The sequence below is a fragment of the Phocoena sinus genome, chromosome 7 (assembly GCF_008692025.1).
Source record: "Phocoena sinus isolate mPhoSin1 chromosome 7, mPhoSin1.pri, whole genome shotgun sequence".
Classification (NCBI taxonomy): Eukaryota; Metazoa; Chordata; class Mammalia; order Artiodactyla; family Phocoenidae; genus Phocoena; species Phocoena sinus.
In genome coordinates this window covers 90,410,056-90,435,360 of record NC_045769.1, presented here as the reverse complement: position 1 = coordinate 90,435,360, position 25,305 = coordinate 90,410,056, and the positions used below count along the sequence as shown (strand labels likewise).

General features: G+C 34.6%; 1 protein-coding gene across 1 annotated transcript in view; it reads right to left on the bottom strand.

Moving 5' to 3' along the window:
* The window catches only part of LRP1B (LDL receptor related protein 1B), a 1,461,391-nt gene that overhangs the window by 285,944 nt on the left and 1,150,142 nt on the right, over window positions 1–25,305 (bottom strand). Inside the window, 4 exon segments of the mRNA XM_032636635.1 lie at window positions 2,658–2,777; window positions 4,953–5,081; window positions 8,815–8,940; window positions 9,573–9,765. Coding sequence (XP_032492526.1) covers window positions 2,658–2,777; window positions 4,953–5,081; window positions 8,815–8,940; window positions 9,573–9,765 — 568 coding nt within the window.

The window sequence follows — 25,305 nt, the reverse complement described above, 5'->3', positions numbered from 1 at the left end:
AGTTCCTTCACATTCTAGCTTGATAATTTTATTTTTATCCTAGCTTAAAGTTTTCATTATATTCTTCTTTCCTGCTTACAAATAACTAATAGAACATACCCATTTTCTGGTCCCCTTCTAGTTTCCTTTCCTCCTTTCTTCCAAATGCTTATCCATTTCCCTCTACTTACTCCCGTATCTTACTACATTTTATCATTTTTAATATTTTATAAATAATATGAAACAATAGTTGACTTAATTTTCAAATGTACTTGGCTCTTCCTAAACTACAGTGTCAACTTAGATAGTAAGCTACTCAAGTGTTTGGCCAAGGTCATATATAGTCTAAGACAGCAGAGTAACTTCTCAGTCCTTTATCAGCTACAAAATAATTTGTACACATTCTACTCACTTCCTCAACTTTTTATAGCCTTCTCGTTACAACTGTACTTCACACATCTTTTCTTTACCATTAACCTTTTTAAAAAATAATCTGTATTCAGTGTCTTTACTCTTGCACCATTCATATTCTGTTTCAATCCAATGTGATCTGGCTTTTCCTTGCCATTGCACTGAACTGACTCTCTTGAAGGCAAGCAAGAGATTATCTTCTATTTGCCAATTACAGTGGACACTCCAGTCTATGCATGCCCTCTTGCCTTCTCTGTAATGCAAACTTATCCTCCTTTCTTGAAAAAATAATTTCTTGTGAAGCTCTTTTTATTAGTCCTGTGGGACTTTTCCTTTTTATATTAGTATCTTTCATTTTTAACAGGTCATTCTGATGAACTCCCTTAAAACAACTATTACACCATACATCCTTTGAACTCTCTCTCTTTAAGAAGTCCAAAATCAATACTTCTGGTCTAAACCTACTACCTGAGCTCCAGATCTATATTTACCTATATACCTTTCAAACAATTCCATCTGAATGTCTACAGGTGCTCCAACCTCAGAATGTGGACTATTCTTATTATCTTATCCCCATCTAACACAAACAAAAGGCACACAAAAATAAATTTAAAAATTAATGAAAACAAATAATATTTTAAAAGCATACAACACACACACACACACACACACACACACACACACACACGTATCTCTTCTATTCCCATGTTTCCTCCATGTTTATTACTGCAAAAGACTTGTTATGCTACCTTTTAAAAGGCTGTTATATCTGTCTCTCTATTTTTAGCTTTGGCTGCTGTAACAGGCTACTGTTTTGTCCTTCTGATCTCAGTATTAGAGTTTTCATTCTAAAATCATAGGTTTTTTCCCCGCTTTTTTAAAACTTTCTGGTGACTGCAAGATAAAGGTCATGTTCTTTAACATGGCACCAAAAAAAAATCTTCATTTCCTGGTTCTTTCTTCTAACTTGCCTCATTTTTTTCACCACTCCCCATTATGCAGTCTGGCTCTAACCATATCAAATTACTTGCAGTTTTCATTATTGGTCCTTCTACTTGGAATTCTCTTCTATTTTGATCATTCTACCTTATTTATACTTTAAGACTCAGCTTAAATTTAATCTAGTCTATGAAACCTTTCAGGATACTTTCAAGCCCCCCAAAAACAAAACAAAACTGTGTTCTTAATAGTGCAATCATAGCACCTTATATTCATCTTCACCTGTTTAAATGACTATCTTTCACTTAGAGTTTGAACTACTTGAGGGCACACATAGAACTCACAAATTTTTTGTCTCAGTCTTTAATGAATTTTACCCAATAAAGTATTTCAATGGATGGAAAGATTTTTAAAGGTAAATTGTTTGGAAAGATCTGTTGGATCCAGGTTTTAGGAGACCTTAAATGTCAGACTAAAAACTTGTCACTTATTCTGCAAACATTGGGATGCTTTATCTGGGAAGTGATAAAAAAGTAAATGTTTACATAGCATTTACTATATGCCAAGTTCTATTCTAATACTGATATACTTATTTAACTATTGTCTCTTTTTCTTACAGCTTGGGAAACTGAGCCACGGGTTGGTTAAGTACTTTATCTAAAGTCATGCAGTTAGTGGTGGGGCTGGGGTTCTATCCCAGGTAGTCTGGTTGCTGATGTGTCACAATCGTTACTATGATGACTGTTAGTTACTTTTAGCATGACTAAAAATTCAGATTTACTGGAAAGAGTAGAAACAGGGAGACCAATGAAAGGGCTACTTTGTTAATCCAGGCTCAAGGTAGATTGAAGGGGAATCTATCTCAAAGAATTGGAAGATTTGTTGATGATTGGACATGTGGGTCATAAAACATGGTGGAAGGAGGAACCAAGGATAGTACCAAGGTTTCGTGTCCAATAAGTAGGAAAATGATGAGAGCATGGGTAGGAGAGAGAATTAAGGAATGAAGGGGGACATTTTGGAGCAGTAGATTCAGTATTAATATATTCTGGTAGAAATGTCCCATAAATAGGGTGGTTGAACTGAAAAGGTGAGAAAGAATTTTGAAGTGAGCAAAGAAAGAAATAGAAACAGAAAATATAGTCATAATTTTCAGTTGACTCTAGTAACTCCCCTCCAATAGCATTTACCAAAGTATGGTCCATAGATGCTAATTGTTGTTATGTATCAAAAGAGGAAAACCATAGTGCTCTCAGGAACACACTTTGGAAGAGTTTAGGAAACACTTAGCATGATAATATTCCGAGGCTGATACAATATGTGTGTACCTTTACAGTCTAATTCATCAGAGTTGTCTCCACAGTCGTTTCCACCATCACATAACTTGCTGTGAGGAACACAACGACGATTGTAGCAGGGCTTGAAACCTCTTCGACAGCTTCTGTTTTCTTACACAGAAAAGTAAAACACATACTTGGAGGGCTTATAGAAGTATTTTTACAAAAAGAAGATCACAGATGATACCTCATTCATAGTAACCGGATTGTGGGTCTATAAAAGAAGTGCCGTGTGGCATCCAAGTTCTGGGTTAGAATATCTGTGCATTATCAAGTAGTTCATGCAGTAAAAAGCCTTTCTGACTGTTTTAACCTCAGTGATTCATACTCGGAGCCCTGGTCAAACTATACTCACATTATTGTTTCTGGCATTTCTGTAAGCTAGCGCAGAAATAAACATGTATCACATACTCAAATCTGAAGAAATGAATCTCTACCTGCAACGTAATAAAGACACACCAACACCTATCCCCTCTCTCCTTTGTACCCCACAAAGATTTTAAAACAAGGAAAAAAGTGTCGAAACATGTATCCCTGAATCAGTGAATCCAAGAGTCACCTACTTATCCATAAATTTCTCTTAGAAATAATCTTAAAATGTCTATTCAAATTTTCTAAGCAGAATAATAATTGCCTCTGAATTCTATTTACCTTAATGAGAGTCTCCTGACATTTTCTGATTTGGGGCAGAAGGTACCACTCACAATAATAACAGCTGCCATTTACTGAAAAGTAATTTTGTGCCAGGCTCTATATTGAGCATATGTAAATGTACATTTGTTTATTTAATGCTCCCAACCATCACCCCATCTAGATTTGCTTGGTAGTGAGAAACTAAAACATAGAGAAGTCAGTACCCTTGTTCATGCTAGTCACACACTAGTACGTTTGGGAACAAAGATTTAACCTCAAGTGTGATTCTAAACTCTGGAATCTATACCTGAGATTGTCAAACTACAGCCCGCAGGCCAAATGCAGCCTATCAGCCTGTTTTTATATGGCTCTGAAGCTAAGAATGATTTTTACATTTTTAAAGGATTGTTAAAAAAATAGAATATATGACAGGAGTATATATGGCCCACAAAACCTATAATACAAGCTGACCTTTTACAGAAAAAGTTTGCTAACCCCTTCTCACACAAATATTACCTGCCTTCTAAGAAGATAAAAATAATGTGAAATATATTCTCAAGCCAATTCATAATAATGTGAATTTGTAAGTTGATTATTATTACATTTTTATATGCTTTAATATTTTCATGGTGTACAGGATATAGCTGTTGATTCAAGCAAACATGTCATTTGAGGTAAATTCCCTAAGATTTCAGTTACATATAAATTATGGACAAATTACATTTGACTGTCATTTTAACCAAGGGTGTTTATTCTGCAATGTAAAAGAGTGACATAAATTTCCCAAAATCCATCCTCCTCTTGTTTTAACTTTCTCTAATATAAGAAAACAAAGGAGAAAAATAGAAGCCAGATATAGCAATTCCAGATATAGATTCCTAAATTTTGCAGAGCATATAATACCAGTACTATTGTATTACAGCACAAAAATAAATCAGACTACTTTAGAAATAATCTGGATCAATTCTATAATAACTATTAATGATTGCATAGACACAAACTTTCAGGAAAAATATTGTTGCAGTGAAGGCAAATAACAGTTGCTTACTAGGGTCCAAAAGCCAGTCTCTACTTCCAAGGGAGAAGGAAAGGTTGACTACCACTTGGTGTCACCTACAGAGGCACAGGTGGTGGAATTCCACACTTAATGGGGACCATGGCTAAAGCAATCAGCCTTTGTACCTAAGGACACTAGCTCTGGGACAATCCTGGAGGCAAAAATAGAATGAATAAGACTTTGATATCAACACAACAACATGCTATTGACTTACGGTGGACTTTTGCTGCAGAGTAAACCTGCAATATCTACCCAATAACTGATATTTCTGACATATTTTTAGGAATGTAAGCCTAAAACGTTTTGCTAATGATGAATAATGAAGCAGCTCAAAAGACAGGGCTCCTGCTGTATTTAAATTTATACTTCATGCATGGAAAACCATGAGGAAATTCTTCAATGAATATCATGTGTTTTGGGTAGGAAATATGGTGCCCCATTTGAATAAGAACAAAGCCAAATAATTTGCCTTAGATCTACATGTTAATGAGAGGCATTAAGGAAATCATACACATAAACCAAATGGAGACAATCACACCAAAAGCTATAAAAAGAATTACATTCTGAAATGAGTAAGTCATACATTGGAAACTCACCACAGTAGAGCAGTTTTTCATCAGATTTATCCTTACAATGAGGAATGCCATCACAGGTGAGCTGGTAATCAATACATTCTCCATTTCCACACTCAAACTCTGAATAAATATTGCAGGAAGAATTTTTAGCTGAAAGGAAAAAAGCCAACGTTTTATACAATAACAAACATTTTTGATGTCATGACAACTGTTTCCCTTAATCTTAATTATAAAAATAAACTAAAATTTATCTAAATATAAAATTAATAAAGGACAGTGGTTTATGGCATTTCTTTACAAAAAAATTAAGAGGAACACTTTTTATTGTGCTGTCTTCAACCTCCCTTTGCAAATTTTTGGGAATTGCCTGACTTTATTTTTCTTTTATGCTTATTTGTGTATTTTGTTAATTATTTGGTGACTGTACATGCATGGAAAGAAGGAGGGGTTTAAATCTGGGGGACTATATTTATGAATCTTGCTTAACAGTGTATGTTAAAAATAAATTTTTAAAAAGAGCCAGTTAAATAAGGTCTGTACATACTGAGAGTATTTTCTTATTGAAATCTCATGTATTCTTCAATACATTGAAATTTTCCAGTATATAGAGTTCTTATCTTTGAATGCTTGAATTTATTCATTACAAATCTCACCTCCAACTGGTCTTCCTCCCCAACTACCTGCTGAAGAAATCTCTGTAGCAGTTTCTATCAATCAGAAGTACTGGAATTGCTGAAATTACTTTCATCAGCCTCTTGCTCTATCCATGGTGAGAAGTACCAGGGAGCAGACCCTCTCTTCCTGCCACACGTGATCAGTACCTTCTCCTTGAAATGCATGGGAATCTGTAGGATGTGCTGGGGAGGACAATGATAAACTGGAAAGCATGTGCACCAGATGCTTATGGGCTCCAGTGGACTACTGCCATATTGTCCCACTTCTAAATGTCAGGATTTTTATAAGAAATTAAAAGCCTGAGTTTTTATGTGGTTTGCCCAACTTGTGAGCTTTTCTACAGTTAGGTTTCATCCCTGGAGTGCCAGTATGTTACCCTTGTCTTAGAAAGACCTCTCTTGGGGAAAACAGACTTATTTTTATTCTTAAATAATAGATTTACTAGCAAACTTTTGGGATGCAATGTTTTGGTTGTATTACATGCTATTTGCTTGCATGTACTCATTCCATTGCTTGTTGAAAAACTGTACAGTGAAAGTCAGTCATGTTAATTATGTTGGAGGTAATTAGAATTCATTTATTTCTACTAATGCAGGTAACACGACTTAATTTTACAATCAGTTTTTAGGATTTATTTCAGGAATAATTAATTAAACAGCCACAAATACTGTTTAAAGTTTCCAGTGTTTCATTTCTTTATTATCCTAGAATTTAACTCATTTTACTAGAATATCTATCTTATCCACCTATTAAAGACTTATAATTTAACTCTTTAAATGATAGCACCCCTCTCTAAAGGTAATTTTATTTTTCTTGGTGCAGTCTAAACTTCACTGGTCAGTAGCTAAGGTAGAATGCCATTTTAGAGGAAGCAACAAGGAATTAAGAATCTAAAAATATCATTAACTTTAAAGAATTATTGTCTTTAAGAAGAGTGCTGACATTACTGCACACAATCACCTTAGATCATGAACTGAACAAAATTCATCCGTTTACTGAGAGTCCATTAGAATTCCTAACTTATTTTGTCTATTTTAAACATATCCTGTTTAATTTCTCATTTCCAGTGAAAGCTAATTGTTATGATGGCAAATATCATATTTTGCTTTTATAATCGTTGTGCCTTTAAGGAAAAAATGAAAATTATTCATGATAAATATGGTTTATCATGAAAAAACAAACATTGTATGAGCACAATTCTTGCTTAGGTATGTTCATTTGAAGAAATAGTATTGAGTACTTTCTTCCTCTTTCTAGAAACAAAAAATGTGGTTCAGCTATCCTCAATTCTCTTACAAGGTAATTGCTTCATCTAATTATATTTGCCATTCTTATTTCTGTTATGGGTTTTAATAAGGCTAGCAACGTTGTGTAAAATGAAATTGCCTAATCTTTATGTCAAGAGTTATGACAACAAATGGCTTTTCCCTCCTTTGCCCTCGGGTAGGTGTTAGTAAATGGTCCTTCACCCCTGTAATGCTGCCATTAACATTCATAAACTGCTCTGGGTGAACTAATTCAGAGGTCGACACAGATATGCCAGAAACATCCTCATTTCCTAAAGATGGACTTGACAAAAAGAAGCCAAGAGTTACTTTTCAATCTCTCTGCTGGACCACAGGATTTCAATGTGAATGCACAGCGGATACAAGATACTTCTGTAAAGGTATGTCAGCTCTGAGGAATGCAATATCACTCTACAGTTCTATGTGAATACAACTATGCTTGTTTAAAACTATAGTTTTCTGTCTGATTCATTCCCTCTCATCAACAGTGAGAAGCAGGTGGCTTAGTAGGGATAGATGTATCTAATCTATATTTCAGCAATGACAGGCATCCGTTGTATACAAATAAGCCTTGCTGTTCTGACTAAAGGCATTGGTTTACTACTGGCCTGTAGTGACCTGTGAAAGAAACATGAGTGATTCTAATGCATGGCTAAAACTCCAGGCTTACAGATAGCATCAGATCCAGGCCATTACAGCTGAAACCACAAAGGCAAACTGAAAGAGAGAGTTTAAGCAATTGCGTGAGCAATTCAGGGAAGTGTTAGGTGATGAAGAAATGTGGGAATTTGTGGCCCAAATTATTGAAATTTGCTATCTTCTAAACAATTACATCATTCCCTTGTTTTCTTTGGCACATTCTTAAATAAAAGTCTTTTACTTCTTTTGCTAAGAGATGCCCTTTTGGGTTCTGGTACCAATTTGCAAAGTGAGAAAATACGTATATGTTCTTGCATTAGGTGCAGTAGTTTTCAAAGTAAAGAAAGCGATGACAAAGTGCTCATATTAAAATAAAGAACAGGCAAAAGAGAACATCTTGGTATATAAAGACCAAAAGAAGACTAAAAATGAAAAATACTTACAGCTTATGATACTAATTTTTATAATGTAGATATATGCAGCTCTATTGATTTTCTAAGAGGAAATATATGAGATGAGGATACAGATGAGGAGAAAAAATATGTCAAAAATTGACACATCCTAAGAGTGAGTTCACCAATTTCCAATTTTCCAAGATGCTTCTCTCCCATCTTTCTTACTCATGAATAGTCTTAATATTAAAGAGAAATTAACCCTTTTTACGTTGCTGGCTAATTTTTCATGGCAGTATTGGAACACTTGAACCCTTATTTATAGTGGAAACAGTTTTGGTAACTTAGCTGTTAGTAAGTATTTATTGTAATGGTACTAATTAAAGATTGCAATGCCTTTGGGAGATATAAACCATGCAAGGCTGCAACGTTACATTTTTAATTAACAGTTTGGAAATGATTACAAATAAACTGTGGGAGCCATTTTTTCTCATTTACATAGTCTGATGGATTGTGAATGGGTTTACTACAAAGCTACTAAGCTACTGCCTATACACTGCTTTATTTCAGCTTTAATTAATTTCGCTATTGACTGAATCCTCAAAGTCATAAACACAAGTTTTCAGATGATCATTGCTTGTAGGTATTTCGCTAGCTAATCCAACATCTTCCAGCCCAGAATCAGGGGGACACAACATTTGTCACTGTTTGGGTTATCATTACCTATCACATGGTGCTATAGGTAGAATGGTAAACTGAGTTCTTTTTAGAAGGGAGAGATAAGACAACCAGGCCTCTAATAGTACAACTTCATAAATATACTCAAACAATTTCAAGGTCCATGTGTGCCATTTTGAGCAGTTATATCACATTTCAATTCTCTTTACTTACTCACACATCTGTTGTCATTCAGCAATATTCTATCCCCCCTGCAGGAACAGTTCACTCTTCCATTAGGAGTTAAAAGGCACAGGTCATGGCAACCTCCATTCAGTAACGCACATGGAGAAAGTTCACCTGCAATGAACAGGTTTTACTGGTGACATTTTATATTGAATTCCTAGTCTATGTTAATATAGATTAACAGTAAACTGCTAGACAGCCTCAATCTCTCAAAAATATCTCATGAACAAGGAAGATTTGGGATTTTTAAACAAATCTAAACATTCCAAAAGATAAGAACATTAAAAATACGTAATAAATCTCTACATTTTCTAACATATTTGTCGTTCAATGCACTAGTACCTCTAGAAACCACATGTGTACTGCAGACTGCAATATTGTAGGTATTCCAGTGATTAAAAAAATTTTAAGGCCAGATGCAAAGCTTGTTTATCAACAAGTATTATTTTCTTGGAAACGATCTGAATGTTCAAAAATATGAGGAGTGAGCAAGTATGAAATAGAAATCCAGAAGCAAATAATTAAAAATGAATTGTTCCTCTGGTGATAAATTAAGAACTACAAAATTTTCCATAAAACTTTCAGATAATTTCAATATATTAGATAGTCAAAGCCTGAACACTAGCCCCAGAAACAGTAAGAAAACAAAATCCAACTAAGTATTACTAAAAACATAAATACGTTTTTTGAGAGATTATATAATTGAGAAATATATTTGTAACTTACAAATAAATATTGTAACTTACAGCTATTGGTGTCGTTGGCAACAGCTATGATACCCATTGGTTGATGTGGAATATCAGAACGAAGAATTTTTGTATCTCCTCCCGTGTACTTGTTGGAACGCAGGATAGCTCTTCTTCCCCAGTCTGACCAGAAGATATAATTGTCATAAACAGCCAAACTGAGAAAAGCCCCTGGCCCAGATTTGACAATCACCTGGAATAAAGTAAAATATCATATTTTTTTAAATGAAGATATCCTCATCTGTTTTTGCTCAAAAGAAAAGAGATTAAGATTATTTCTGATTATTGAAATAATCAGATAAAAATACATTTCACTAAATGTATTATCATAATGTGTTTATAGTTTATTTTTTTTTTTTTTTTTTTTTTTTTTTTTTGGGGTACGTGGGCCTCTCACTGTGGTGGCCTCTCCCGTTGCGGAGCACAGGCTCCGGACGCGCAGGCTCAGCGGCCATGGCTCACGGGCCCAGCCGCTCCGCGGCATGTGGGATCTTCCCGGACCGGGGCACGAACCCACGTCCCCTGCATCGGCAGGCGGACTTTCAACCACTGCGCCACCAGGGAAGCCCTATAGTTTATTTTAAATGTCTTAACCATCCTTAGTTTTTGCAATGTTTACTTAATATTTTGCAGTATATTTCTATTTAATAATCATTCAGTTTGTTTAAGCAGCTGTGTCTATTTAGCATTATAAACCAAAATCATCATGACAACAATATGAGACTATTAGTATTAAACATTTATTTATCATTATTAAGAAATCTTTAGATATACAGTAAACACTCACTAAGCTCTCAGAACTATATACAGAATATAAAGTTCAACTGATCCAGGTTATTCCTTTAGGAAGCTTACAACATGAATAAGTTAACCAGATATACATGTATTGGCAATAAAAGTTTAAAAGCAAAGACCAAAAAGTTTCACTCAGACCAAGATGAAGTAAAAGGGTGTAGATTATCCTTCTCAATAAAACAACGAAAAAAAAAAAAAAAAAATATATATATATATATATATATATATATATATATATATAAAAGGAGGCTTTTCAACACATTGGATATCAGGTAAGGAAGGACAGTGATTCCTGAGTAACAGGAAATAAACCAAGTGAGTCCCATAACCTCCACTGTTTATAGCCTGAGACAGATTCCAGGTAGCAACACAGTGCAAAGAAACCCAACAGAGTCCAGGGAACTCTCTGAGTGGATATAGCTGAGAGTTACGGGAGGGTAATATGGTTAGCTCTTACAAGGCAGAGTGTTGGAGAGAAGAAGGCAACAGAGAGAGACCTCTGGATATCTGCACAGGGTCCTCCTGGAGTATTAAGCACAGTATGTGAGACAGTTACTGCAAGCTGGTGAAAGAGTCTTGCAAAAGGATTAGAGAGAAGAGTTTCCAAAATTTACGTGGGTCCAAGAATCACACTTGTTAATGCCAACCAGACTTAAAATCTTTGTAATTCATGGGACTCTGAGTAGAGTACTTGGAAGGGTCTTGGCTCAGCAGCGGGGAATAATTAACCCTAAACTCTGTTCTACTCCAGTCTCTCAAACCTTAACAGCAAATCCTGAAAGGATCAAACTCTTTCCAGGTAGCTTAACTGTTTCCCAAAAGAATGCTCAAGAATTTTAATGGTAATATGTAAAATTTTACCACTAAACTACTATGGAAAAAGAGAAGAAAAGTCGCAAATCTGTGACCTCAGCTTCCACCTTAAGAAAGTAGAAGAGAAAATGTAAGTTAAATCCAAAATAAAGGAAAACAAAATAAAAATCAGAAGAGAAAGCAAGGAAATAGAAAACAGGAAAAAATCAGAGGAAAATCAATGAAACTAAAAGATGGCTCTTTGATATCAATAAAATGAAAAACACATAATGATGAAGTAAGTTTTATCCAAGGAATACAGAGTTATTTAACATTTTAAAATCCTATCAGTATAACACGCAAAATAAGAAAACTCATATGAAGGTCTCAGTACAGAGAATTTATTGGTTGGATCTAATATGCATTCCTGATAGAAACTCAGACTAAAAATATGAATAGAAATAAAACTAGGAATAAGACAGGAAAAATCATTCTTACTACTTCTACCCAACATTGTCCTAGAATTTCTAGCCAGTATAATTAGGCAAGAAAACAAAAATAAAAAGCATTCAGATTGGGGATCAAAGTCTGATCGATCACCTAGGCCTGCCTTCACCAAGAATCTTGTTAGGTCAGTTGAGTGCATTTGGGGAAGATGTTTCACTTTTTTTTTGAATTTTAGTTTGCTCATCTTAAAGCTGGGGCTGTCCCTTACCTCTGATATTTCCTCTTAGTAATTGTCCATCCACTCACAGCCCATTCACTCCCTGGCTATAAATTTCTACTTTTCCTTGTATTTAGAGTTGACCTCAATTCCTCTCCTCTACTGCAAAACCCCACTGCAGTTGTCTCTATATACCTATCCTGATAGTCCTGAATAAAGTCCCCTTTATCATTTTAACAGGAGTCATGGATATTTTTTCCTTAACACATTCAATGTAATACTACTGAGAAAAAAAAAAAAAGGATGAATTATTGATGTATGTAACACTGTGGATAAATTTCAAAATAATTATGCTGAGCGAAAGAAGCCAGACAAAAGGGAGTACAGGTATATCATACCATTCATATAAACTTCTACAAAATGCAAACTAACCTGTAGTGACAAAAAAGAAACAGTGCTTCCTGTGGACAGAGTGGGAAGCGGTAGGGTGGAAAAAGAAGGATTAAAAAAGGAAATGAAGAAATGTGTTGGGGTCATTGATATGCTCATTATCTTGATGTGATGGTGGACTCACAGATAATATGGGTGTTTGTGTGTGTGTGCATGAAGACTTTTAAACTTTAAATATTTACATTTTAGTGCATGTCACTCAGATCTAAATAATTTTTTTTAAATAAAGGCCAAAAATTTCTTTAAAATATTTTCAGAAGTAATATTAGGTAAATATATGGGACTGCAACTACATTTGGAAGGACAGGATACATCAGAAAATAGATGTTTTTACTGTCTAGTCATTTTACTTTGCTTTTGCTTCTAAATCTAATCCATAGGTGACCTATCCAAATAGTTCCTCTGAACTCTTTAGCAAATTAGTGAATGAACAGAGGGATGGTTTAAATGTGAGCACACCCTTGTTAGTTGAATGAAATGCTCAGATTTCTAGAAGAGAGAAACTAACATGAGTTTTCTCTTGTAGCAAAGAGATGAGAAATAATTTTAGGAATTGAACAGTAAACATACAAAAGAAGAGAGGAAAAAAAGGACCTTAAGCCTTAGAGAAGCTAAGAAATCTACAAGAATTTGCCTCTAAGGCAGCAAGAACTTCAAGGAACAGCTTTAAAGGCATTGATGTAGTTTATTTTATTTTGTTTGGTTTCATTTAGAAGAAAGCTTTGCCTCCCTACTGTGGACAAATTACATGAATAGAGATGTCGTGGCATACCTAGAATAAAGAAATGGGCTTTTTGCCTTATCAACATCCTAATCAGGAGGGCTTGATAATCAACATCCAATTCAGAACTATAGAATTTACTCAGTCACCTCCATTTTAGAAACCATTGTGGTATAATGGGAAGGGCTCAGAGGGCCTACATTCAAATGGCAGTATGGTCATTCTTGAGCAGAGTAGATTTGGGGAAGATGTTTCACTTTTTTTTTTATTTTAGTTTGCTCATCTTTAAGATGGGGCTGATTAAAACCTGCTTTAACAACTTCACAGGGCTGTTATAAGGATATATATAGAAATATTTTGAACATCTTATATTTATATATATCCATATGTATATATACATATATGTTTGTATTTATTTAATTTAGCTGTCAGAGATAAGTTTGATATTAATTTTTGTGATTTTTGCCTCCAGATCTGTTATAAAATAATTATTTTTGTATAAAACTCAAATTTAGAAACCTCAATAGTAATATTTTTATAGAAATAAATCAATTTGATTATTTGCCTTGGAATATTAAATATGCCAAGCAGAGACCTAGCTACATTACTTTTCCCTGTAATCAGAAAAAATAAATAAAAAAGGAATTTTCACAGGAATGATGACTGCATGGGAATGGTCACAAAGAAACAAATATTTGGGAAATACCCTTCCTGGTGCCACAAGTTGCCTTCTTAGGAATTAATACATTCTAGGATTAAATCATTTACTGACTACTAAAATTGATGTGGTTTGGAGAAAACAGATAATCTTTGGAATGTGGTAGTTTAAAAAAAAAATAGTCCCCTCTCTTTACCCCATCCTATATCAAATTCTAAATTATTATGAGGTAATTAGCAATGTCATCTTCCTGATTTCCCAAATTTTTCCTCAGTCATTCTGAATTAACTGGTAATTACCCTCTTATAAAAACAATTACTTCATTTTTATTCTGAATATATAAGTATTTTCTGTTCTATAGAGCAATATTTCTCAAGTTTTAATGTACATGCAATTCACTTTGAGATTTGTTAAAATTCATATTCTGATTTACTAGGTTAGGGGTGGAACCTCAGATTCTTCATTTCTAACAAACTTCCAGGTGCTGTTGATGCTGCTGTTTGGGAGCTCACTTTAAAAAACAAGAATTATAAAATAGAGAAAAGTACAAAAGAAAATAAATAATAATCTTACCACACAGATCTAATTACTTATCATTTTGGATTAAAGAATATATATTTATTTTTTTCTTTACAAATTGACAGGCACATGAGCACTCCAAAGTTTCTTGAGATATAAGTAAAATCAATTTTAAAATCTTCAACCTCTTTAAAGAGGGGAAAAAGATGTCTTTCTTGATCTGTAATACATTAGAACACCTTATATTACAGAGGGACAAGATAATTTTTCCATATGTTCTCCTGTTCTTAGAACAATTTTACTAATCTAAGTGCAGGTCATGTTGCTGTATAATAGTGGTTTTCACCTAACCTCCACCCTTCCAAACACACACACACACACACACACACACACACACACACACACACGAGCATGGGGAAAACTAATGCTAAAATGCACTTTTTTGCCCTATTGGAAATCTGAAAAGATGGCTGATATTTAGTAAGTGTACTAGTTTAATATTCCTCATTTGTATTTCTTTGGAAATAACATGTTATTCCCTAGTCAATATTTCATGAGTATAAAAGATCACCTGTAACAATGTTATGGACTGAATGTTTGTGTCTCCCCAAAATTCATATGTTGAAATCTTAACCCACCATGTGATACTTGTAGGTGGAACATTTGGGAGGTAATTAAGTATAGATGAGGTCATGAGGGTGAGGTCCCTGTGATGGGATTAGTGTCCTTATATGAAGAGGAAAAGATCTCTCTTGTTCTCCTTCGTGAGAGGATACACAGCAAGAAAGGAGCTGCTGCAAGCCAGAAAGAGGTCTGTCACTTGAGCCCAAATGTGCTGGCATGCTGATCTCAGATTTCTCAGCCTGGAACCCTGAGAAATAAATGTCTATTGTTTAAACCACCCAGTGTATGGTATTTTGTTAGAGCAGCCATGGCTGATTAAGACAGTTTTACTTTTTCCTTTTTGAAGAGCCAGGCTTTAAGATTTATATCTGCTTTAAATTTCAGTAACTATTCTTTTGAATCAACATAATAAAGATTGCTTGTTAAGAAAATAACTTCTATACTGTGCTTTCTGGGAAGATTTTCCTGAGAAAAGGAAGGATGAATAGGCGATAGGATGGGAAAGAGAAGGAGAAGCTTTTGGCAGAGGGAATACATGGTGCAAAAGGCAAGAGGAAGGGGGAACATGAAATGCTGGGAAAAAGAGCAAAGGTTAAGTGAGCATTATTAACACTCAGACATCTGGGGAGAGGATCCCATGATGAGCTTGGTGAGAAAGGCCAGAAGGGCAAATATGTAGGACCTTTCTTCCTATAGGCCAAGGTTGTGAGTCTGAGTTCTGTTCTGAAAGTAATGGTAAATTAAAAAAAAAATTTTAAGCACTTTAAGGTCATTATTCGTTAGTAAAGATTATTTTGCCTCTGGTGTAGAGATTAGATCAGATAAGAACAAAAAGAGTTTCAGGGACACCAGTTAAGATCAACTGCATTTTTCCAGACAAAGGATAATACTTATGATATTTTGAGCAAGAAAGGTAAAGAATACAAATATTAGGGGAGTATTTACAAACTAAGGACTCTCTATTTCCCTTTCTACCAGAACCCACAAGGGTTTTCGTCACTCATTCATTCACTCAATTGTCATTTTACCATTGTTTTAGTAAATAATAAGAGCTAACACTTCATGAATGCTTACAACATACAGGATGTGTATGTATCATACCAAATTTAATCTCACTCTACCCTATATTGTAGATACTATTCCAATCCACCTTTTATTGATGAGGATTGAAGCTTAACAAGCTTACGTAATCAGCCCAAGGTCACAGATTTACTCAATGCTTTGAGGCTATTTCAGACCCAAAGCAACTAAGATTTGAATTAAATTTTATATATAAAATTTGCCTTGGTTAAAGAGACAGGAGAAACTCTTTGATATTAGCAGATGTGTATGTGCTGTCCTTATTATTAAATCTATGCTCCTTCAAGTTAGGAGTAGTAGTAATCTCTTTGATCCCCTTTTCTATTCAGTATATTTTATGTGAACAAAATAGACATTCAGTAAACATTGCTAAATCACTAAGAATGAAAAATAAATTATGTTAGTTAAACATAAATAAAAATAGTTGTTTTTTTATGGATAAGGAATAGTTATTCTTATGACAATGAAAGTTTTTCTATGTTGTTACCAAAAGTCATTTGGTATATAGCAACTTTTATAAATTTTAATACGGATTGAACTTAGTAGTTTACTTCTTTACTTCTGCTGACACACAGAAAAGGGAAAAAAGCAACATTAAACTCAGTCTATAATTATGCATGTTACTTTCATAGGGTACAATAGGTTCCACTAAGAATTGAGCTGACTTTAGACATTTCACTGGTCAGAGTTCAATGAGGAAAAGAGAAGTGAAATACACTAAATTACACTTTCTCATCTCCCTATTAAACATTTTTATCATAATTTCATAAATACTGTACCTTGCAAGCCTAATCAGCATCTTTATTTACAATGCAAAAGCTTTGTCCTCGTAAATTACACTCTACCATGTTATGTGGTAATAATATACCATTATGGCATAATTTTCAGGCACTTTAACCTTGAACCTATAAATAGGTTCATGTTTCAAAATAGTTATGTTCATTCAGATAATGCATTTCTTGACAAAGTCACGTAACCTCACATGTGTCCTCATAGATGGACAATTAAATTGGTAATCCACAACTTCAACTTCAATTGACTTGAAGTTATATGTCAGGGAATTTAGTCACTAAAAATATGCCTTTCCTATCTTGAAACTTCACCGGAGCTTTATTGGTAGAAGCACGGCAACTAATCAAGGAATAAAAACATTCAGTTTTATAAGCCAGACCATATTTCCAACACCCAGATGCTAAATGTTAAACCAAACAATTTAAAAGCCAAGTAAACAAGAAGCTTCCCAAACACCCCAGCTGATTGCCTCACTGACAAGATCATAAATGATCATTATGAGAAATGACAACTTGGCCCCTGCCATGGCCAGGCATGACAAAGTGTTACAGATTGCAGAGAAACAATTGCAGTTGCTTTAGCCTGGGAGAGAATGGTGATGTGGTAAATCAGCAACTTAAAACTGAGAAATATTTAACTTAAGAATAGATGGCTATATTTAACTTGCCTGAGTGAGTTTGCAGAACAAATATAAAATATCTAAATGTCAGTAGTGTCCAACCAAATTTGAAAAGAACAACATTCATAGCAGTCATCTAAAAGACTGCCTATTGTGTGAGAGGAGTTACCAGCCTTTGTTAGAGAGGCAGACCCTTCTGAGAGAGATTAGAGAATGAATTACTTTGATTTCACACTCTCTCTTTCTGATCTCTCTGTTGATCACACTCAACCAAAGGCCAGAGGACAAGGAAGCCATTTGACCACACAGGTAAACCTTCAGGGGGAAGAGAACATGGAGATGGATGGAGAAAATATCTGTAGATATGCATTAGAGAAGTAGTAGAAAGAACCCTATTCTGAGACTCATTATTTTTCCCTGGATAGCTTTTTGGCTTCTTGGAACTCAGACTCTTAATCTGTAAAATAGGATAATAAAAGGTAATGACTCAGCTCCTTTCCCAAAGAAAGAGAATGGATAATATATTCCCTTAGGTCACACAGAAAACTAATGAGAAGAAAAACCGTGATATTCCTGAAGTGTTAAAGCCACTTCTGAATGGAATTTGAGCAAGTTTCTAACATTATGATTGTCTTGGCTTCACATTTGATTATAGTTATTAAAATTATAGCTTATCCAAAATTCTGATTTAGATATATTTAGACAGTTTGAGATTCATAAGCTGATTTGTATCAATAAAGAGTAAACGTTAAAAAAAAAAACTAAATATATTTTTCAGTTAGTTCCTTCTGCTTTGAATTCCTTCCAAAACCATTCATTGTGAGACCCAATTCAAGGGTGACTTCCTTTGGGAAACCCTTCCCAGCTGCCCAAAGCAAAATGGCTTCTTCTGCATATCCAGACAGTTTCTATACACATTCATTATAACACTCATCAGAGGATATCATAAGAGCTTGTATTTTGTTTTTGTTTGTTTGTTTGCTTTTTTGCTGTACGCGGGCCTCTCAACGTTGTGGCCTCTCCCGCTGCGGAGCACAGGCTCCGGATGCACAGGCCCAGTGACCATGGCTCACGGGCCCAGCCGCTCAGTGGCATGTGGGATCCTCCCGGACCGGGGCATGAACCCACGTCCCCCGCATTGACAGGCGGACTCCCAACCACTGCGCCACCAGGGAAGCCCAAAAGCTTGTATTTTTTCCATAGATAAATAGATTTTTATCCATAGATAAATACAATAGAACGTATTTAACATTCAATGATTTTTTTTTAACATTTATTTATTTATTTATTTTTGGCTGTGTTGGGTCTTCGTTGCTGCGTGTGGTCTCTCTCCAGTTGCGGGAGCAGGGGCCACTCCTTGCTGAGGTGCACAGGCCTCCCACTGCGGCGGCCTCTCCTGTTGCGGAGCACGGGCTCTAGGCATGCGGGCTTCAGCAGTTGTGGCACGCGGGCTCAGTAGTTGTGGCCCACGGGCTCCAGAGTACAGGCTTAGTAGCTGTGGTGCATGGGCTTAGTTGCTCCGCAGCATGTGGGATTCTCCCGGACCAGGGCACAAACCCGTGTCCCCTGCATTGGCAGGCAGACTCCCAACCACTGTGCCACCAGGGAAGCCTTCAATGATTATTTATTGATCAAATCAATAAATAAATGAGTGATTTAAAAAACATTTCCCCCTTGTTTGTGTTTATTTCTTTCCCTGTGTTTGTGGTTATTTCTTCCTCTTCTTTTTTTTAATGTACATTTATATGAACTTAGAACTCAACTTTGTACTTTATTTGCTTATGTACAGAAAAATAAACTTTTTTCTTTATAAAATTGTATTACCAACATTTATGTTTTACTGAAGAATGGTAAACATAATCTCAGGATCACATTCATGCCTTTGACAAATATTTCAATACTGTTACTCTCTAGGTCATTGTCTAAATACAACCCTCCTTTTTAATATTTTAGTAGAAAAAGTGAAGAGCTAGTCAAAGTAATACGTTAAGTCAAAACCTCCTATATGGGCTTCCCTGGTGGCACAGTGGTTGAGAGTCCACCTGCTGATGCAGGGGACACGGGTTCGTGTCCTGGTCTGGGAAGATCCCACATGCCGCGGAGCGGCTGGGCCCGTGAGCCATGGCCGCTGAGCCTGCGCGTCCAGAGCCTGTGCTCCGCAACGGGAGAGGCCACAGAAGGAAGAGGCCCACGTACCACAAAAAAACAAACAAAAAACACCTCCTATGTCCAAGCCATACTGAATTACCAGTCTTAATTTTTTTAATTAGGATTTACTGAATATCAAAAAAAATTAAATATTACTTTAAATGCTACATTGTAAGAAGTTAAAAAATTGTCCTGCATGAAAGGATAATTGTTTGTATGCATGAATATTTGTTTTTCAGTGTATGTGATTATGTGAATACAACTGTCAAGGGAAAGGCCAGAAACAGATTAACTTAACTCTTACTACATTTAAAAAGAAAGGTTAGCCTAGGACTATGAGCCTAGACTCTGGAGTTAGAATATTTGCAATCATGTCTAGCACGTCCTCTTATTGTGTGACTTGGGGCTTATTATTTCACTTCTCCGGGCCTCTCTTTCCTCATCTTTAAAATGACAAAAGCGGAATTAATATTTATCATAGAATTTCAGAAAATGTTAAATGATATTCAGAAAATACTAGCATGATTACATAGTAAGCTTTCATAAATGTTAGCTATAATTATTTTTGCATGAATGCAGTAGGATTTAAATAGGTTTGTAAAGGTGGGTTTAGAACCTTAAATACACTTTGAGTTTTATCCTTATTTTTTTTAATGTTACAAACTATTCTAAAATAAACTTTTAGAATAGATTTCCATTTGTAAATTTAATGCTTTTGCAACTTCTGAGATTACCATGTCATTAAACTTATGCTTAGAGGTAAAATTAATGTCTGCCTTGACAAAATTCTTGAGTTCTGTTTTTTTTTCTCCCATGTCATCTGGAAAGTTCTACTAAGGGTTACAAATATTATTATGCCTACCTATTAATTTTGAGGTAAAATTGAAAAGCAGTGATTTTAATTAAGTAAGTCATATGACATGGACACTGGCCATCTTGAAACTCCTATCACCTTCAGTATTGGAACTGCAAGTGATGGAGTTACACTGAGCAGGTGCAAGATTTACAATTCCGGAAATAAAAGATTTTTGCTTGTTGTGTATGTAGGGAGAGGGATGTTCATGCTGTTCTGAACATTCTTATGATTACTAGCCAAAACAAACAAAACAAAAAACCAAACCTCATTTGATTTGTTAAATATCGCTCTGACAAGTGACAAAAGATTTGTGATGGAAGGTTATATCCAAAATGTTTACCTAACCATTTTATTTATATAATATAAAAATTGTATGTATATAAAATCATAATATAAAATATTATTATATTATTGATATGCTGTACCTTTTAAATGTTACACACATAGCCATAGGCTGCTCCAGGGTCATTTTAATAAATATGGGCATATTTATAAATGTATATGTAATGATGGGAAGGTGAGTTATTAAAATACATTTGAATTTTCATAAATATGTGGCAATGTCATCCTAAAATTCTTCTTGATTAATCAAATTAAAAGACATACTTAAAAAAAAAAACTAAAACTCAGCAAAAACTACTGTAGGATCTAGCTGCATGACTTTGTATACTTTCATATACACACCTTCCTTAATTATGCATATTGTTTTCTATTTCAATCAAATTCACTTATTTTTAACAATCACAATAATTATGCACACACTCCTTCCCACCTCCAACTTCCAACCTCACATCTTTTTCCTTAGAAGCAAACACTGTCATCAGTTTCTTGAGTGATATTTTTTCTAATGCTGTTTATTTTTAGAATTGCAAAAAGTCTTGCACAGTTGTTAAATCTGAATTCCTATAAGCCCTCAAATTGAGAAATATGCTTTAAAAATGTGTCCCAATAAAATTCATTTTATTCAATAGGAGGCTATTAGATGAAGCAGAAATTCAAAACAAAAATTTAAAAATAATACCAATGTAAAAACAAAGTGAGTAAATGTAACAACCTTCTTACATCTGGAGGTCAGTGTGTCTGTTAATCTTTTTCAAGATCCTCCAGAGTCGTTGAAATGGTGTATAGTGCCCTATATGACCTGGTGCCCAGTTACCTCTCTGGAATTATCAGCTACTAATCTCTTCCACGCTCACTTGTTCTCTCTATTCTGACCACAATGGCCTCTTGATTATATCTCACATATACCAAGCACACAAAGTCTTCACATTGGCTGTTCTCTACGCCTGACTCTGCCTCCAAAATATCCATATGGCCACCTAGCTCATCCCTTCAAGAATTAGCTCAAATAACACTTTTTCAATGAGGGAGGTTTATCTTGAGTTTCCAACTACAACCTGTACTCCTCTACTATGTCACATTCAATTCCTTTATGCTACTCTACTCTGTACTTATTAGGTTTACTGATTATTATCTGTCTTCTCCTGCTGGAACATAAGCTTCCTGAAAGTGGGTATCTTTACCTGTTTTGTTCACTGATGAATGTTAAGCACTTAGATCAGCATCTGGCACATACTAGACACTTAATGATATCTGTTGAATGAAAGAATGAATTGGTTGGCCTTCAGGGAAATGCAAATCAAAACCACAGCAAGATATTACCTCAAACCTATTCATATTTTTATAAACAAAAGACAAATAATAACAATTCTCGGCAAGGATGTAGAGAAATGAACCCTCATACACTAGTTTTGAGAATATAAAATGGTGCAACCACTTTAGAAAGCAATCTAACAATACTACAAATCGTTAAACATAGTTTCACAAAACACAGTCTAATACCACAAATTGTTAAACATAGTTTCTATGTGATACATCAAGTCCACTATTGGTATAGAGAAATGAAAATTTGCACATTGAATATTCATAAATATTCACTGCAACACTATTCATAACAGCCAAAAAGTAGAAATAACCCAAACGTCCAGCAACAGAGGAATGATTAATGGATAAATAAAATGTGGTACATCCATACAATGGAATATTCTTCAGCAATGAAAAGAAATGAAGTACTGATGCATGCTATAACAACCTTGAAAATGTTATGTTAAGTAAAAGGAGCTAATCACAAAGGACCACATATTGTATTCTATATATAGTAGATATCCAGAATAGACAAATCTACAGAGACAGTAAGTGGATTCATGGTTGCCTAGGAATGGGAGGATGGGGATCATAGATTGATGGCTAAGTGATACACAAGCAAATGTTAAAATTCAAAGACTAGGGCTTCCCTGGTGGCGCAGTGGTTGAGAATCTGCCTGCTAATGCAGGGGACACGGGCTCGAGTCCTGGTCTGGGAGGATCCCACATGCCGCGGAGCAGCTAGGCCCGAGAGCCACAACTACTGAGCATGTGCATCTGAAGCCTGTGCTCCGCAACAAGAGAGGCCGTGATAGTGAGAGGTCCGCGCACCGCAATGAAGAGTGGCCCCCGCTTGCCACAACTAGAGAAAGCCCTTGCACAGAAACGAAGACCCAACACAACAAAAATAAGTAAATTAAAAAAAAATATCAAAGACTATTTATTTCCACCAGCTACTTATTAACTTCATAAGGGAAAAAAAAAGTAACTTTAAAGTGAAATTAGATGTCTGTCACTTTAACCAAGTGATCAAACCAAATGATGATAAAGAAAACATCACCATTAATAGGACATATCAATATGATGTTCATCTTGATATAATACTATAGAAAGGGGACAATATCACTATTACTGTTTCTCTCCAAAAATTTTAACCAGAATTTAGCCATGAAGAAATAACAGATAAATAAAAATTGAGGGATATTCTAAGGAAAACAGAATAGTACCCATCAAAAGTATTTTCTTAAAAAGCCAAACTAAAACTAGGGCAATGTCTCAGATTAAAGGCAAATAAGGAAACATAACAACCAATTGCAATGTGTATTCCAGGATTGGAACCTGGTTTAGAAAATAGACTTTAGTGTTACAACTGAAGAAATGTGCAAAAGACCTGTATATCAATTAATAGTTTTATATCAATCATAATTGTGTTATAGTAATAATTTTATTATTGGTGAAGAGTGTAAGGGAACTCTATATTATTTTTTAATTTTGTGTAAGTCTGAAATTATTTCAAAAAATAAAAAGTTAAAATAATTACATAATAATATGAAATACTTAAAATATATTTAACAAAATATGTACAAGACCTGTACACTGAAAACTGACAAACATTAATGAGAGAATTAAAGAAGACCTAAGTAAGTCAAAATATACCATACATATCAATCATAAGATTCATTACTATTAAGATATCAATTCTCCCATAATTTATCTATAAGTACAGTGAAATCCCAATCAAAATCCCAGCAAGGGCATTGGTTGAATAATCTCAAACTGATTCTAAAATTTATATGGAAATGAAAGGAACCCAAAATAGCCTATTCATTATATTTACATCACTTTTGACAAAAATACAAAGTTAATTCCATGAGGAAAGTGTGGCCTTTTAAGAAACCAAGTTGGCGTAATGGATATATACATGTATGTGAGTGTGTATGTACAAAAAGGAAAGAAAGGAAGGAAGGAGGGAAGGAGGGAGAGAGGGAGGGAGGAAGACCTCCAGGCCCAGATCATTCCAATGGTGAATTCTCTCATAGAATCATGAAAGAAAAAACACCTACACAAACTTTCTCAGAAAATAAAGGAGGAAGAAACACTTTACAGCTCATTTCATGAGACTAGAATAACCCTACACCTAAATCTAACAAAAACAATACAAGAAGAAAAAAAAAAATTACAGATCAATATTTCTTATGGAGACCAATGAAAATATTTTAAACAGAAAAAAAGTAGTAATTCAAATGTAACTTCATGTTAAAACAACGATACATGATGATCAAGTATGGCTCTTCTCACAAACACCAGGTTGCTTTCATATTCAAAAAGTAATTAACATGTAATTTGACAAAAATCAACACCCATTCATGATAAAACAATTAGCAAATTAGAAATAGAAGGTAATTTCCTCAAACTGATTAAGGATATCAATGAACAACTTACAAGGCATCTTAACAGTGGTGAAAATCTGAATTGTTTCCCCTTAAATTATAAAACTTCTGGAAGAAAACAGAGCAAAATCATTTTGATCTTGAGATGGGCAAAAATTTCTTAGATAAATGCAAAAGTGTGAACCATAAAAGAAATAATTGATAAATTCAAATTCTTCATAATTAAAAAATTTTTCCCTTCAAATACATGATTAAAAAAAGAAAAAGGCAAACTACAGACTAGGAGAAAATATACACATTGAATTTATCAGGCAAAGTACTTGAACCCAAAGTAAATTTTTAAACCCAGGACTTCATAAGATGGCAAAAAATCAAAGTACATAAAAATCAGTAAAAGATGATTCTACTATTTACAACTATTTCACAAAGAAAATAGACATGTGTCTAGTAACAACATGAAAAGAGGCTCAACATTATTAGTACAGGAAAATGCTAATTAAAACCACAAAGAGACACTAATATTCACTCCAATGTTGGTGAGACTAGAACTCTCATATAATGCTTGCAGTACAGTAAGATGATACAATCACTTTGGAAAACTCTTTAACTGTTTCTTAAAAATTAAACATGTACCTATCAGATGCCCCAGACAGTAAAAATGCATGAGGAAAAATGGTGGAGTAATAGAAATGTGCTATATATCTTGACTGTGATGGTAATTATATGATCCTATACATTTTTCAAAAGTTATCAAACTGTATACTTATATTTAGTGACTTTATCTTATGTAAATTAAAACTCAATTAGATTCTATTGATTCTCCCAAAAAACTGCAAACATTTTGACTGGGTAATTTGATGAATTAAAGAAGTATTATTCTTAAGATACAATAAGATTATTTTGTTTATAAAAACTGAAAAACAGGGCTTCCCTGGTGGCGCAGTGGTTGAGAGTCCGCCTGCCGATGCAGGGGACACGGGT